This window comes from Dryobates pubescens, chromosome 3 (assembly GCF_014839835.1).
Source record: "Dryobates pubescens isolate bDryPub1 chromosome 3, bDryPub1.pri, whole genome shotgun sequence".
Classification (NCBI taxonomy): domain Eukaryota; kingdom Metazoa; phylum Chordata; class Aves; order Piciformes; family Picidae; genus Dryobates; species Dryobates pubescens.
Window position 1 is genome coordinate 23,996,980 of NC_071614.1, and position 13,456 is coordinate 24,010,435.

Consider the following 13,456-nt stretch of genomic DNA (forward strand, 5'->3'; position numbering starts at 1 on the left):
GCCACAAAGGCAGCTAATGATATCCTGGGCTGTGTTTGGCAAAATACTGTCAGCAAGTCAAGGGAGGGCATCATTCCCCTCTGCTCAGGGCTGGTGAGATCACCCCATAAGAGCTGGTTCCAGTGCTGAGCTCTCCAGTACAAGAGGGACATGGTTGCACTGGAGAGAGCCCAGTGAAAGGCCACCAAGAAACTGAAGGAACTGGAGCATCTCTGCTGTGGGGAGAGGCTGAGGGAGATGGGACTGCTCAGCCTGGAGCAGAGAAGGTTCAAGGAGGTTTAATCTGTGTCTGTAAATATCTGCAGGGTGCTGAGAGGATGGAGCCAGGCTCTTCCAGTGGTGCCCAGTCCCAGGACTAGCGGCCATAGGCACAAACCGGACCCTGGGAGGGCCTCTCTAAACATCAGGAAAAGCTGTTTCAGTGTGAGGGAGACATGGGCACAGGTTGCCCAGGGAGGTGATGGAGTCTCCATCTTTATTGCTACTCAAAATCCTCCTAGTCATGGTCCTGGGTAACTCTGGGTGTCCCTGCTACAACAGGGGATTGGACAAGGCAGAGCCCAGAGACCTCTTCCAGTGTGAACCATCCCATGATTTTATGGTTCTATGTTACTTTCTGTAGAGAAAGTACCTCTCTCAAAGGACATGGATTTGCTCTGTTGCAAGTGCCACTGGTTCTGCCTCAGCAGTGCTTGCCCTGACGTGGAGCCTGGGCTCTGCTGTAAGCAGAGAAGAGTTGTGCTACTGGGAGGCTGTGCCAGTGGCTGCAGTGAGGGGAAGCGTGGGTGTAAGCAGCTGGGAGGATGCTGTCTGGTGGTGGGAATTAGGTGTAGGGAGCTTCTCATGTACTGAACCTCTTTGCCCCTTCATCTTACTAGATATTCAGCTGTGAAAAATGATAAAATCCTCCAGCTTCTGGTGACCCAGTGCTGCACATAACTTTGCAAACACTGCTGATGGTCCCCGAGGCAGAGCTGCCAGGCTGTAGGATGGTGGTGTGTGGAAATCTGCCACATCTCTTCCTGGCTGACTCAGTGTTTAACAGCTGTATGCTGCTCTTTGTTTCCAGTAGCTTCCAAGTTGATGGTCTTGTCTGCTCTCCCTAATAGGAATGTGCTTGTCAACTTTGTGTGCAGATAAAAGTCAGCTGTGAAATGTCTTAGGTTTGTGCAGTCTCACTACTTTTGCAGTAGTGAAAATGTCTTGAGCATATGAATACAGAAGATAATGTGGCCTCACACCTGCTGTGGCTATCTTTTTAAGGTTGCAAGCAGACAATCTCATGTTTAGCTGATTATTTTTGGTGCCTGTGATGCTGGTAGAAGACAGCATAGGTGAGGTGGTTACTTATCCCCTGTTGCTGGGTTGCACTACACTCCTGGGACTAAGCTAAGAGGTTAGTTGTTGATCCTTCATGCTGCTGTCTTGTTTTCCTCTGCTGACATCTGGAATACAATGTGCTTGAGCACTTCACCAGAAGAGTGCAGTAACACTCCAAATACCTCAGGTTTGGAGAATGCTTAGGTGTTTGCAGGAGACAGTTCAGTGGCTTCAGGAGGAAGGGAAAGACCTGTTGGGCAGACTTCTTCCCCACTTGCCAAGAGGAAGTGTTGAATGCAGGACAAGAGTGGGTGAGCGTTGGACATAGGACACAAGGAGAATGTCTTCTGCAGATTGAAGTGTTTAAAAGGGCAAGTTGCTGTGTGATTGGACACCTCTGCTGAAACCTGCCACTGGTGATCCATGGGAGGTAGCACCACTGAGTGTGTTCTTGGTTGGTGCTGCTAATGATGAACAGGCACTCTGATGAGCTGCCTGCTTACCCTGGTGAGTTCTTTGCTCAAGTGTGTCCTTGAGGGTTTGAGAAGTCCAACAAGATCTGCATGTCTGGGAACCTTTTTAGAAGGCTCAGTATGAGAGGCTGGACTGGACAAATCTTGAAGGATTTACCCTGCTGTATCAGGCCCTGGCTGGGACAGGGCTGCCCCACTGGAGGGGTTTGGGGTCCCTCAGGTGCTGATCTTACTAATGTAAAGAACAGGGAGACATGGGAGAAATTCCAAGCTACACAAAAGCTCATCAATCAGGAACTGAGGAGGATCTGGTGTCTAGGGGAGGAGGGTCTGTTTGGGGAAGGAATTTGACCCACTTCCTTATGTGCATTATTAAGGTCCATTGGAGCTGAATCCTCAGCAGAGACATGATTGTGCACGGCCCTGGCCAGAGCTGATCTTGAGCAGTCTGTGTCACTGGTAAAACACAGAGCAGGGATGAAGAGGAGGATGAAAGATTCATCTTAACTTTGCTTGGATCTGTGGAACTGAGAGGACTTGGTGGAGTCTGTAAGCAGGAAAGCTCTAGAGATGAAGAAATCTGACTGGACTTCCAAAGAGGAGCCAGCACAAGAACAAAAGCAGTCAGCTACTCATGGATAGTTGGTTGGGACAGTAGACACTGGAGCAAGCTCCATTTCCAGTGCTTGAATAGGATAATGTGATTTGGTATGTACCTCTCAGCAAAGCTGGGCTGAGTTACCAAGGAAGGTCCATGTCTAACTAGAGGCCAAAGAACATCTCTCCTTTGAGGCTGGGAACTAGTTCTCATTCAACCAGGCATTCTCTTTGGTGTGTCCTGACCTGTTCCAGGAGCACCTGGAAAATCACAGGTGGTTTGGTATGAGCCCTGTGAGTACACACTGTGGCAGTATAGACCAGGAGCAATGGTGATTGTTCAAGAGGTGACAAAGGAGATTGTGGGACTGGGCAAGTTCAAGGGTGGAAGCAGAGCTTCAGATGGGGTGGTGAATCTGTGTTCCCTGGGGGAGCCAGCTGCTTGGTTTTGGAGAGCCATTTGCAGTCTTTTTGGAGGTGGCTGTCATTTGGGTCCATACTTGTGCTCTGCTGGTTGTTGTGTCTGGGAGTTTCTCCTTCCCTGTAGCTCTGTGTTTTGTGGTCATTGCCTGTGGAAGTGCTGGCTGCCTCTCTGGTCAGGGTGGTCATATCTTCTCAGCAGTTTTTTTGCATGACTTCTGTCTTGAGGCACTCTGGTAGCAGTGCCCTGCTGATATGCAGAAGAGTTGCCTTGTAGGTCTGTCCCTCTCCTCAAGGCCTGAGTTAGTTGCTGGTTGCAATGATTTCTGGCTGTTCCTAGGTTATAGTTGAGTTGCCTGTGATGAATGCTACAGATCTGATCTCAGGTGCTTTCAGAACTTGCACTTCATCAGGGAGTCCTTCCCAGCCTGTCTTCCTGTTTGGCAGAAGCTGTGATCTCCAGGTTTGCTCTTGGAGATGTGGGACTGATGAAGGGCCGATGTGACTCTGCTGTGCTGTCCCTCTGGGACCCAGAGGAGCCTGGAGCTGCATGTGTTGCCTAGGGTCTAGATAGGGACAGGCTATGTTTTCTTGTAGCCTAAAGGCTCGTGGCTCTCTTCTAGTGGCACCGGACACGATTAACAACCACGTGAAGACCTGTCGTGAGGAGCAGAAGAACCTGCACTTCTTTGCCCCAGAATATGGAGGTGAGCCTGGTTTTGTTGACCTTGCTAATGCTTCTGAGCTGTTCCAAGCATCTTGTTTGCAGCTACAGGCTTGTGGCAGACGTCACATTAACAGTTCTGGGTTATTTGCCTGCTTAAATGCTTCAACTCCTCTGTTGTTTGAGAACAGAAAAGGGAGAGAAGGCTGCAGGATTATCACAGCAGGCTACCATAGAGATGATCCTGCAGGTCCTGCTGAGTGCAGGGATGGACTGATAACAGAGCTCTATTTTCTATGTTACAGAAGTTGCCAATGTCACTACTGCTGTGGACATTTACTCCTTTGGGATGTGTGCACTGGAGGTGAGTGTGGAACCACTGGCTCTGGGACAGAGAAGGAATCTGAGGGAAGGAGATGGCTCTGTAGAGATGCTGTGGTTATGGGTGGGTTGGCTTTGAAATGTACTCTTTGTTCTCCAAGTCAAATGCACTTTGCCTTGGTGAGATCTGTGCTGGGGCTTCCCCAGTGCCTTACTGAGCAATTATTAGCTCATTAATGCATGGTTCTTTCTGCAGTTCTTCATGTGGAGTTCATTACTCTGCAGGGCTTGATAGGATGAGAGGAAACAGCTTCAAGTTGTGCCAGAGGAGATTTAGGTTGGAACATTTTTCCCCTAAAAGAGTTGTCAAGCCCTGGAACAGGCTGCTCAGGGCAGTCATGGAGTCCCCATCCCTGGAGAGATTTAGAAGTCATGTAGATGTGATGCTGAGGGATGTGGTTTATTGGTGATCTGATTTTGTGGTTCTGAAGTCTGATCCATTAGCTGGTGGGAGCAGTCACTACAACAAACTGTACATGATGTACTTGGCAACCAGAACTCCTCTTCTTGGGGGTTACCTGTTCCTCTGGTATCCAGAGGAGAGGACAGATGTAGTCCATAAACATTCTGGTCCAGAACAGTCCCTACCTGAGACAGGAACTGGTTGCAGCCATGTACAGATCTGATGTACCTGACCTTAGGAGCTTAGTGGTTCCTCTGTCCTTGCAATCAGTAGGCCTAAGTCTAGCAAACAGGAGCTGTTGGTATTTTCTGGGAAGAACTGTCAGAGCCATCACAAAGAAATGAAGCCATCACAAAGAGAGTGCTGCACATCCTGTAAAGGAAGGAGGAAGAGAGCTGTTGGAAGCACACCACTCCTGGGAAGCAAAACTTGAGTTGAATCATAGAATGGTTTGGGTTGGAAGGGACCTTTAAAGGTCATGTATTCCAACATCAAATCTTAAGAGGTTGTCTGGAATCTTGTGCCAGCCTTTCCTAGCAAGGGATGTGTTTGCTGAAACCCATGCTGGATGGTGTGGTGCACTTGCTTTCCTGCCTGTAATAAAGAGCTAGTCACGCAGCCAGGGGGGACATGATCAGCTTCTGGCACTGGTCCAGTCCCAGCTTCATTAGAGGATGGGAATTGTCAAGCAAAGCACAGGCAAATGGATCAAGAGATTCAAAAAGGAGATGCTGTCCAGGGTGATGCTGGCTCAGTGCCCAGGTCTCTGGCAAGCTGTTAGGGTGCTAGAGACAAGCCACCATAACGAGGCAGACATTCTCTTTCTGCCTTCACAAACCCTGACCTCAGATAGCCCCAAGCAACACTGCTGTTGTGATTTCACTCTTGGCAGTGGTCCCCCTGAGCTCTGCTCAACACAGTGAGCAGTCCTCAGGCCATGCTCTGTGCTTGCAGATGGCGGTGCTGGAGATCCAGGGTAATGGCGAGTCCTCCTATGTGCCCCAGGAGGCCATCAACAGTGCCATCCAGCTGCTGGAGGACCCCTTGCAGAGGGTGAGTGAGGGAGGGAGGAGGGCTCTGTGCCCCTGCAGCTGCTGTGACATTGCACATCATCTCATGCAACTCTGCCTTTCAGGAGTTCATCCAGAAGTGTCTAGAGCAGGACCCTGGCAAGCGTCCCACTGCCCGGGAGCTCCTGTTTCACCAGGCGTTGTTTGAGGTGCCATCACTAAAGCTGCTGGCTGCTCACTGTATCGTCGGACATCAGCGTGAGTATGGAGTTCCAGGGTTCCACAGCTGTCCTGCAGAGCTCCACTCAGCTGCCAGTACAGTTGGTGTTACTGGAAATCATGACCTTAATGCTGCTTCTAGCTGGCAGGGCCTTGGGAACAGAGCTGAGGTCACAGCAGAGCTGAGGGACTGTGGTGCCCAGGCAGCTCTGAGGGGCGCGAGTTCAGCAGCTTCTGGGGTTTTCTGCTGTTCTTAAGTTGGAAAGGAGCTGCAGCTCTTCTGACTGGGTCTGATTTGGTTGGCTTTTTTTAATAGACATGATTCCTGAAAATGCTTTAGAAGAAATGACCAAAAACCTGGACATGAGTGCAGTGTTGGCAGAGATAAATCATGTGGACCGGGAAGGAGTCAAGATGATGTGAGTACCCTGTTGCGTGCTTGGATGAAGCTGCTCAGCTGCATGAGGAAGAGATGCCAGAGCCCTGGTGAGAGCACAGGAGGATCTGTGCTCCTTGATACTCATGCTGGTGTTTTAACTAACCAGGGAATGAGGGAGTGATCACTGCTGGTGGTGAAGGGACTGGTGAAGGAGAGTAACTCTTGGGTAGAAGAACACCTTGCACCCATGATCTCTGAGCAGATTCAATGGAGGGGACAATGTGAATTGTCCCCTGAAGGACAGGTGAAAAGTGAACACACTGTAGGTGGAACAGTCCTTAGCAAAATCTGGTTGAATCATCATTCCTGGAGGTATTTGAAAGCCATGTAGATGTAGTGCTGAGGGACATGGTTTAGTGGTAACCTGGCAGTGCTGGGTTAAGGGCTGGACTCTATGAGCTTAGAGATCTTTTCTAGCCTAAAAGAGTCTGTGATGCTATAAATGGTTTGGGGAAGGGACTTGGGCCAGTCACAGGCTTGTGAAACTCCTCAGGGCTTCCTTAATGGAGCAGCTTGTTCTGCAATGTACAAAGGGAAAGGCTGCTTTGGGCAGCTGCCAGTGACACACAGCAGCCACTTCAAATGTGGAAGTGGCTTCCAAAGTAAGTGACCGTAATAGCTACAAAGCACACGGAGGGTGCAAGAGTGATGTGAGATGATGGATAATGAAACCTCAGTGAGTCAGAGGCTTAGCTGGAGAGGCTAAGGTGAGGATGCTGTATTTCCAGAGAGGACTAGAGTGCTTCTAGGGGAGTCTTTGGGAATGGTAAAGGTTCAAAATGGAGGATGAGGAACAAGCAGCCAAAGCTGTGCAAGAGAGATTCTTCACATACATGAGACTTCCATCTATAGAGCATTGGCATAAGCTAGCCTGGGACTTGCTTATCAGGAGTGCAGTATCTCAGGAGTGCTGGAGAAGACAAAAAAGAGGAGATGTATGCTGAAGGCCTGCAGGGTGGCTGGGGAGTGGAGGCAGATACACAGCTAAGACCAAACCTGGCAGGCCAGAGTACTTGGAGGGATCTGGCTGTTACAAAGAAGCTGTGGTCAAGTGGACACTAGAAATCTGCCTTTAATAAGGTGATGAGGAAAGTGTTTTGCTGGGGAATTGGTAAAGTAGGAGAACATGTGTGTCCTCATTAGTCAAACCCAGAAAGAAACAAGCTACTTGCTGTGGACTGTGCTGGTGCTGACTCTGTGCCATGCAAGAGACAGCAGTGGCTTGCTTTAGAGAAAGATGTGGTGCTGCTCTGCCTGAGGGCTGTGGAGTGCCACCATGGGAAAGGACAATGTGCAGCTGCAGGCAAGAGCAAGTACAGGAACAGGTGTCAGATACTGGGAGAGGGTGAAATGCTGACAGATGTTACCTGTACAAGGCACACATACAAAGCAGCAGCAGTCCTGGAGGAGATCGGAGAGCTGAGTCCAAGGGGCTGGAAATTGCTCTCGCCACATGGAGGAATTGTGTGTGCTTGGGGGTGAGGAAGAGCAGTAACTGTACAAGATGCAACAAGAGGGTAGGGGCTATCAGTGCTTACTGTCCTCCACCAGCAAGGAAGCTGTTCAGTGGAGTTAGAGACTGAGGAATTAAATGAAATGGTGAGAAGACTTCTGCTGGGACATAGTGTTCAGAAGCCACCAATCTGAACAGACAATCTGGGAAAGCAATTGCAGAGAGCACAAGTGTCCCAGACTGCAGTAAGAGGCTGTTTGGACAGGGCACTACACCCTGAGGTGTAGTTTCTAGTTCCTGGTTTGGACTTATGTGGCTGGTTATGCTGTGCCAGCAGAGGTTCTTGCCTTTGCAGAGCTCTTCTGGAGGTGTGACACAGGCTTCAAGGGTCTGGTATGAGATGTCTCTGAAGAGCCCTGCTAGGAGCACAGTCTTGCTGGGCTGGCTGCCAAACAATTTTGCTTTGGACAACTGTCTTAGCAGTGATGATTGCTCTGCTTTCTGCTGTAACTAAGGTGTCACCTCATCCTCAGCTTCTGTGAACAGTTCCTACCTCTACAGGGAGACTGAAGTCTGTCTCACTTCTCTCCATACTCATCCTACCACTGACACGTCTGTAGTCTGGGACCTGGGGCTTTGCAACTGCATCCAAAGAGACTAGAGTGGATGGTTCTGATAGATGGCATCTCACCTCAGTGCTTTGTTTCTCTTTTCCCAGCTTCTCACAATCTCCAGCACTGGAGCTAGACAAGTTCCTGGAGGATGTAAGGTAAGAGGGGTTCTAAAGGGCACCTTTAACTGAAACTGGAAACCCTTGAGAGAGGCATAACCTGAGGCTCCTCGCTTGCAGGAACGGTATCTACCCGCTCACAGCTTTTGGGATGCCTCGTCCCCAGCAGCCCCAGCAGGTTGTGGTGAAGTCCCCGATCGCTCCTCCCTCCGTGAAAACCCCAACTCCAGAGCCTGCTGAGGTGGAGACCCGCAAGGTGAGAGGCAAGGAGCTTTGTCCCTCCCCTCCCTGGGCTGCGTGGCAGTCGCGTCACGGGGTCTCTGCTTTGGTTTCAGGTGGTGCTGATGCAATGCAACATTGAGTCCGTGGAGGAGGGTGTGAAGCACCACGTATGTTCCTTCCCATCTTCTGGCTGAGTGTGCTGTGTGGGGGTGTCCTGGGGCAGGGTTGCAGAGCTGGTGGCTCCACTGCTGGGGTCCAGGCTGGTCTCAGAACCTGGAACCCAAAGCCAGGTCCAGGCCTCTGCTTGAATCTGACTTGGCATGCAGTGAATGTTTTTGGCCCACCCCCAGAATCAGGCTTCCTCCATGGGAGGATGATACTGATGACTGTTAGTTGGAGTGGAACTGGATGTGGCTGTTCTGTGGGGCTCTGGAGGGTGTTGTTCCTTTCCTGATGGGATTTTGGGGTGCTGCTGGCTGGCTAAGGTGCCACAGCCTGTGTCAGCCCCCAGGACTGCAGCCCCTCATGAGAACTTCTTTACCCTGTAGTTAACATTGCTGCTGAAACTGGAAGACAAGTTGAATCGACACTTGAGCTGTGACCTGCAGCCCAGTAAGTACCTTTCCTCCCATGCTCTGGTGCACTGGGGCCAGCAGCATGCTCAGAACTGTAACTTTGACCCTTCCTTGTGTTGCAGATGATAACATCCAGGAGCTGGCAGCTGAACTGGTCCAGCTTGGGTTCATCAGCGAGGTAAGCAGGCTTGGGGCGCAGGGAGATGGTTTATGCTGGATCACAGCCCCGGACTAAGCTGCCCAGAGAGGTTGTGGAGTCTCCTTCTCTGGACATTGTGATTCCGGGCAACCTGCTGTGGGTGACCCTGCTTTAGCAGAGTGGGGTCGGGCAAGATGATCCTCAGAGGACCCTTCTCATCACCACCATGCTGGGATTCTGTGATTAGCTCTTTTCTAGCTGGGGAAGCAGGAGGAGTAAGACGTGCCCCCGCTCGGGGCCAGCAGCTGCCGGCTGCAGCCAAGCTCTTGTCCTTCGCAGGCTGACCAGAGCAGACTTACCTGTTTACTTGAAGAGGCGTTCAGCAAGTTCTACTACACCCGGAACGGAGCGCTGACGGCAGTGACTGTGTCATCTTAGCAGCCCCCAGGCAGCCGGCACGGCAGCCCTGTGGCCTGTGACCCCTTCTGTGTCTGTCCATCAGCGTAGGGCATCGGCGAGACCCCAGCTGCAGTGCTCAGAAGCTCACCCTGCATGTGCCGTGGCTGGGCCCAGCGACAATCCTCCCTGCTGCCCGCTCCAGGGGACTTTGCGCATCAGTATTATCTCCAGCCCTCCTTCCGTTGGGTGGTACCTGCAGAGCCAGGTCCTGGCCTGGGGGGTTCCACGGCCCCCTTCACGTGCATGGAGTTTGTTCTGTTTGAATTGTACAGTGTCTTTTGCACAGCACAGAAATGTTTTGGTTTTTTTTTTTTCTTTGGTTTTATTAATTTCTTTGTTTTGTTTTGTTTGGGTTTTTTTTAATTTAACGGTAAAGGGGGGAGCCCCAAACCCTGCTGCCCACTCTGCCCTCCACTCTACACCCGACTCTGGCACCAGTCCCCCCACTTACTGGGCAGGGACAAGCTGGGTCGGGGGCCAGGTTCCCCCTGCCCGGCGCTTCTCCTCTTCGCTCCCAGTTGGCTGCACTTTGTTTACTGGTTTTGCGCGGCCGCTTGGCCTTGCGCTGTGCGGGGCTGCGGCTCCTGCAGCCTCCCGGAGCTCCGACTCCCGCTGGACCTGTACAGCTGCGGGCTCACCCGGGGCGGTGGGGGCTGTCCCGGATCCCGATGGCAGCGCTGGGACCTGTCCCTGCTCCACCCCCGTTCTCGTCCCGGGGTGCTGGGCCCGCGGCTCCGCCCCTGCATCTCATTTCTATCATTTCCTATTTTTAATAAACTGTTTTGTAAATACCCGAGTCCTGTCTCTTTCCGCGCCCTTTTCCCCTCCCCGGGGCCCTTCTCTCCTCCCCGGGGCGGTTCTTTCTTTCTTTCTCCCCGGCGCGGTTCTCTTCGGGCGGCGGCCATGGCCTGGCGCCGCCGGAGCCCGGCTGAGCCTCGGCGGCTGATGCGGGCCGGGCTGGCACTGATCGTACTGGGCCACGGGAGTCTGGTGCTCGGTGCCATCGTCCACGGCTCGGTCCTTCGGCATGTGGCCGGCACCCGCCGCGCCGTCACTCCCGAGTACGCGGTGGCCAACGTGGTGTCGGTGGGCTCGGGGCTACTGGTGAGCTCGGTGGGGCCGGGCGGGGGCCAGGGGGCCGGGCTGGCCCTGCTCTAGCCGCGGGTCGATCTTGGGTCTCTTCCCGCAGAGCATCGCCGTGGGCATCGTCGCCATCCTAGTGTCGCACAACCCGTCCCGGGCAGCCATGGTGAGTGCGGCGCCGTCGAGGAGCAGAGGTCGGGCACGGTGCGGCACAGCCCGGCCCAGCCCCCTCGGCAGCCGCTCCCCTGGACCTTGTCCCCGGAGCCTCCTTCCTGCTCGGCGCCGGCGGGGAGGGTGACTGTCGCGGGAAGCGCCGGCCCGGCCGCACCAGGAAGGGTGGGCGGGCAGCGGGCTGGGCACAGGACACCGATCTGGGTCAGAAGAGCCTGGAGGCGCAGGGGAGACCTGAGCGGGGATCAGTCTCTTCTCTCAAGGAACAAGGAATAGGACAAGAGGAAATGGCTTCAGGTTGCGCCAGAGGAGGTTTAGGTTGGGCGTGAGGAGCAATTTCTTCCTCAGAATGGTTATCAAGCCCTGGAACAGGCTGTCCAGCATACTGGTAGAATCCCGATCCCTGTGGGTGCAGTGCTGAGGGACATGTGGTGACCTGGCAGTGCTGGGTTAACAGCTGGCCTTATCTTAGAGGTATTTTTCTACCTAAACCATTCTGGATTTCACGGTGGATGGAATTGCAGCCGGGGATCAGGGCTCTCTGTGGGGTCTCAGAGGATGGGCCAGCAGGGGGCAGAGTGCTGGGGGGAGCCTCAGCTCTCAGCGAGCTAGAGCTCCCATGATGCAGGAGCCAATGGAAAGGAGTCGTCTGGGGTCTCAGAGCTCACAGATGGGATGAAGGATGCAAAAGCTTCATCTGAGCATAGGGCTGAGCCATGCTAGAAGGGGTAAGAGGTTGCATGGGCTCACTCATTGCAAACATCTGTGGGGTCCCAGCACCCCTGTGACCCTGGAGAGTGAAGTGCTGAGGCATGGTGTAACCTGCCCTAGAATCTCCCCTGGCTTTGCCATGCCTGCTCTCACGTGTTCTCCTTGCTGCCTGCAGCACTGGACTCTACTGAGTGTGTCCCTGTTGAACCTCCTCCTGTCCACAGCGTGCAGCGTGGGCCTGGTGCTGGCCATTGCCCTCACCATCCACGGCCGGGGCAGGCACCTTGTCATAGGCTGCAACAGCTCTGCGCTGCCTGCCGATGCCCGCGCTGCCATCGTCACCAACGACTGTCCCTTCAACACCACACGCATCTACGTGAGTCTGCAGGGCCACCACAGTGCCCTGCTCCTTCCTGCTCTTGTCTCTGCTTTCACTTTTCTTTGTCTTCTTTCCTTCGCCCTGCCTCTCTTCCCCTCACTCTGCCTCCCTCTCCCTTTCTCTCTCCTGCCATGCCTGCTCAGCCTCCACTCAGCCCCATACAGGTTCCCTGGGTGAAGGAACCATGCTCCTGAGGAGCCTCTGACCCTCTGCTCTGCAGGACACAGCCCTGGCACTCTGGATCCCCTCCATGGTCCTGGTGGTCACAGAAGCTGTGCTGTCTGGCAAGTGTTGTTTGGTGGCCCTGATCCTCCGAGGTATTGGGCCCTGTGCACGCAGCTATGGCAAAGACCAGGTAGGTCCCATCAGTCTGGCTCAGGCTCCCTGCCTCTGCCCACCCCTGCTGCCTTTTTGCTGCTTTTTGAAGGTGCTGGGTTCTGATGGGCCCCTGTTCCCACACAGGCTGAGCAGCAGTGGGAAGGGGGGATGTCAATTTTGACCCTCTTCTAAGCCAGCATTGGTGGCAGACTGGCACCCCTTCCTCTTGGGTAGTTGCAGGGGGACGCTCCTCTTTATCTGTCTGATAGCCGAGCCTGTTCTGTCCTGAGCAAACAGCCTCCCCACTGTGGTCCAGCCCTTCACACATTCCTGCTACTCTCCACCTCTGGTTTTTACCTCTCTCCAGCTGCCCAGGCCAAGTACTGTGAAGGAGAGGCCACCACGTGAGATGCAGCAGCTCCTGGAGGGGCTGGCTGAGTCTCGTACCTAGCTGGATAGGTGAGCAGAGTGTGTGGGCTATGCTTGGGGGACAGGAGGGGACAAGCTGCTGTCAGTGGGGCCCCTGCCCATACCACCCCCCTGCAATGTCTCTGTCCAAGCACAGTGGACAAGTGCTGTCCAGAGGTGCTGGCATGAGCCCAGCCCCACATCACAGCCCTTCTCTCATGCCTGCTCTTTCCTTCCAGGCACTGCTGCAGGAGTCTGACCCAGCGTGGTGGTGCTTCCCCTGCCCCATGCTCCTGTCCTGGGTGCAGGCAAGGGTAGGGTGGGCTGAAGTGGGGAGGGCTGTGCCTTCCCCCCCAACCTGGGACAAACCCTGCAGGTTCCAGACACACTGCCCAGGGTCACCAGGCAGCCTTAGCCCAGCTGGTGCTCTGGGCCTTGGACGCTTCACCCCGCTCACCCCAGGCTGCAGGGCCCTTCCTGGCACACTGAAGGCTCTCTCTTATGTGCCATGGTGGGGGTGGGCAGAGGTATTTGGCCCTGATGTGGGTGATGGTGTCCCTGCTGCAGAGCAGGCAAGATCAGGCTGGCTGTGCCTGCACTCAGGCAGGCCAGGCAGTGGGAAGTGAAGAATCTCTTTTGGTATGAATCTTGTTTTCTTAAATAAACATTTCATTTCCACACTGTCTACTGCCAGTGGTTCTGCAGGGAGGATGGAAGGATGGGACTGCTGCTGGGTAAGCCCAGATCCACACCTGCTCCCCACCAGGCATAGGGATGTAGACAGATCAGAGAATCACAGAATTGTTGTGGTTAGAAAAGACCTTTAAGATTGAGTCCAACTGTTAACCCAGCACTGCCAGGTCACCCCTAAACTATGTCCCT

General features: G+C 53.6%; 2 protein-coding genes across 3 annotated transcripts in view; both read left to right on the top strand.

The window, feature by feature from the left end:
* Positions 1-9,837, top strand: part of NRBP1 (nuclear receptor binding protein 1) — a 35,862-nt gene extending 26,025 nt beyond the window's left edge. Inside the window, exons 9-19 of one of the 2 annotated variants that reach the window (XM_054179836.1) lie at positions 3,434-3,517; positions 3,780-3,838; positions 5,213-5,311; positions 5,394-5,526; positions 5,804-5,906; positions 8,098-8,148; positions 8,230-8,365; positions 8,445-8,498; positions 8,880-8,943; positions 9,029-9,084; positions 9,385-9,837. In XM_054179836.1, the coding sequence (XP_054035811.1) occupies positions 3,434-3,517; positions 3,780-3,838; positions 5,213-5,311; positions 5,394-5,526; positions 5,804-5,906; positions 8,098-8,148; positions 8,230-8,365; positions 8,445-8,498; positions 8,880-8,943; positions 9,029-9,084; positions 9,385-9,483 (938 nt within the window). In that variant the 3' untranslated portion in view covers positions 9,484-9,837. The remainder of the gene's footprint in view (positions 1-3,433; positions 3,518-3,779; positions 3,839-5,212; positions 5,312-5,393; positions 5,527-5,803; positions 5,907-8,097; positions 8,149-8,229; positions 8,366-8,444; positions 8,499-8,879; positions 8,944-9,028; positions 9,085-9,384) is intronic. The other variant, XM_009909484.2, reaches the window with a different exon arrangement.
* Positions 9,838-9,858: 21 nt separating this feature from the next.
* Positions 9,859-12,646, top strand: KRTCAP3 (keratinocyte associated protein 3). The gene is made up of 5 exons (XM_054179846.1): positions 9,859-10,608; positions 10,694-10,753; positions 11,645-11,845; positions 12,069-12,203; positions 12,534-12,646. Exons 1-5 carry the CDS (start codon positions 10,408-10,410, stop codon positions 12,615-12,617), a joined length of 681 nt encoding a protein of 226 aa, XP_054035821.1. The 5' UTR covers positions 9,859-10,407; the 3' UTR covers positions 12,618-12,646.
* The last annotated feature ends 810 nt before the right edge of the window (positions 12,647-13,456 follow it).

Bases quoted from the DNA above. Each gene is read 5' to 3' on its own strand.
- KRTCAP3 (XM_054179846.1), top strand. From the start codon at position 10,408: ATGGCCTGGCGCCGCCGGAGCCCGGCTGAGCCTCGGCGGCTGATGCGG. The intron at 10,609-10,693 runs GTGAGCTCGGTG...CTCTTCCCGCAG, and splicing joins CGGTGGGCTCGGGGCTACTG to AGCATCGCCGTGGGCATCGT. The intron at 10,754-11,644 runs GTGAGTGCGGCG...TGCTGCCTGCAG, and splicing joins ACCCGTCCCGGGCAGCCATG to CACTGGACTCTACTGAGTGT.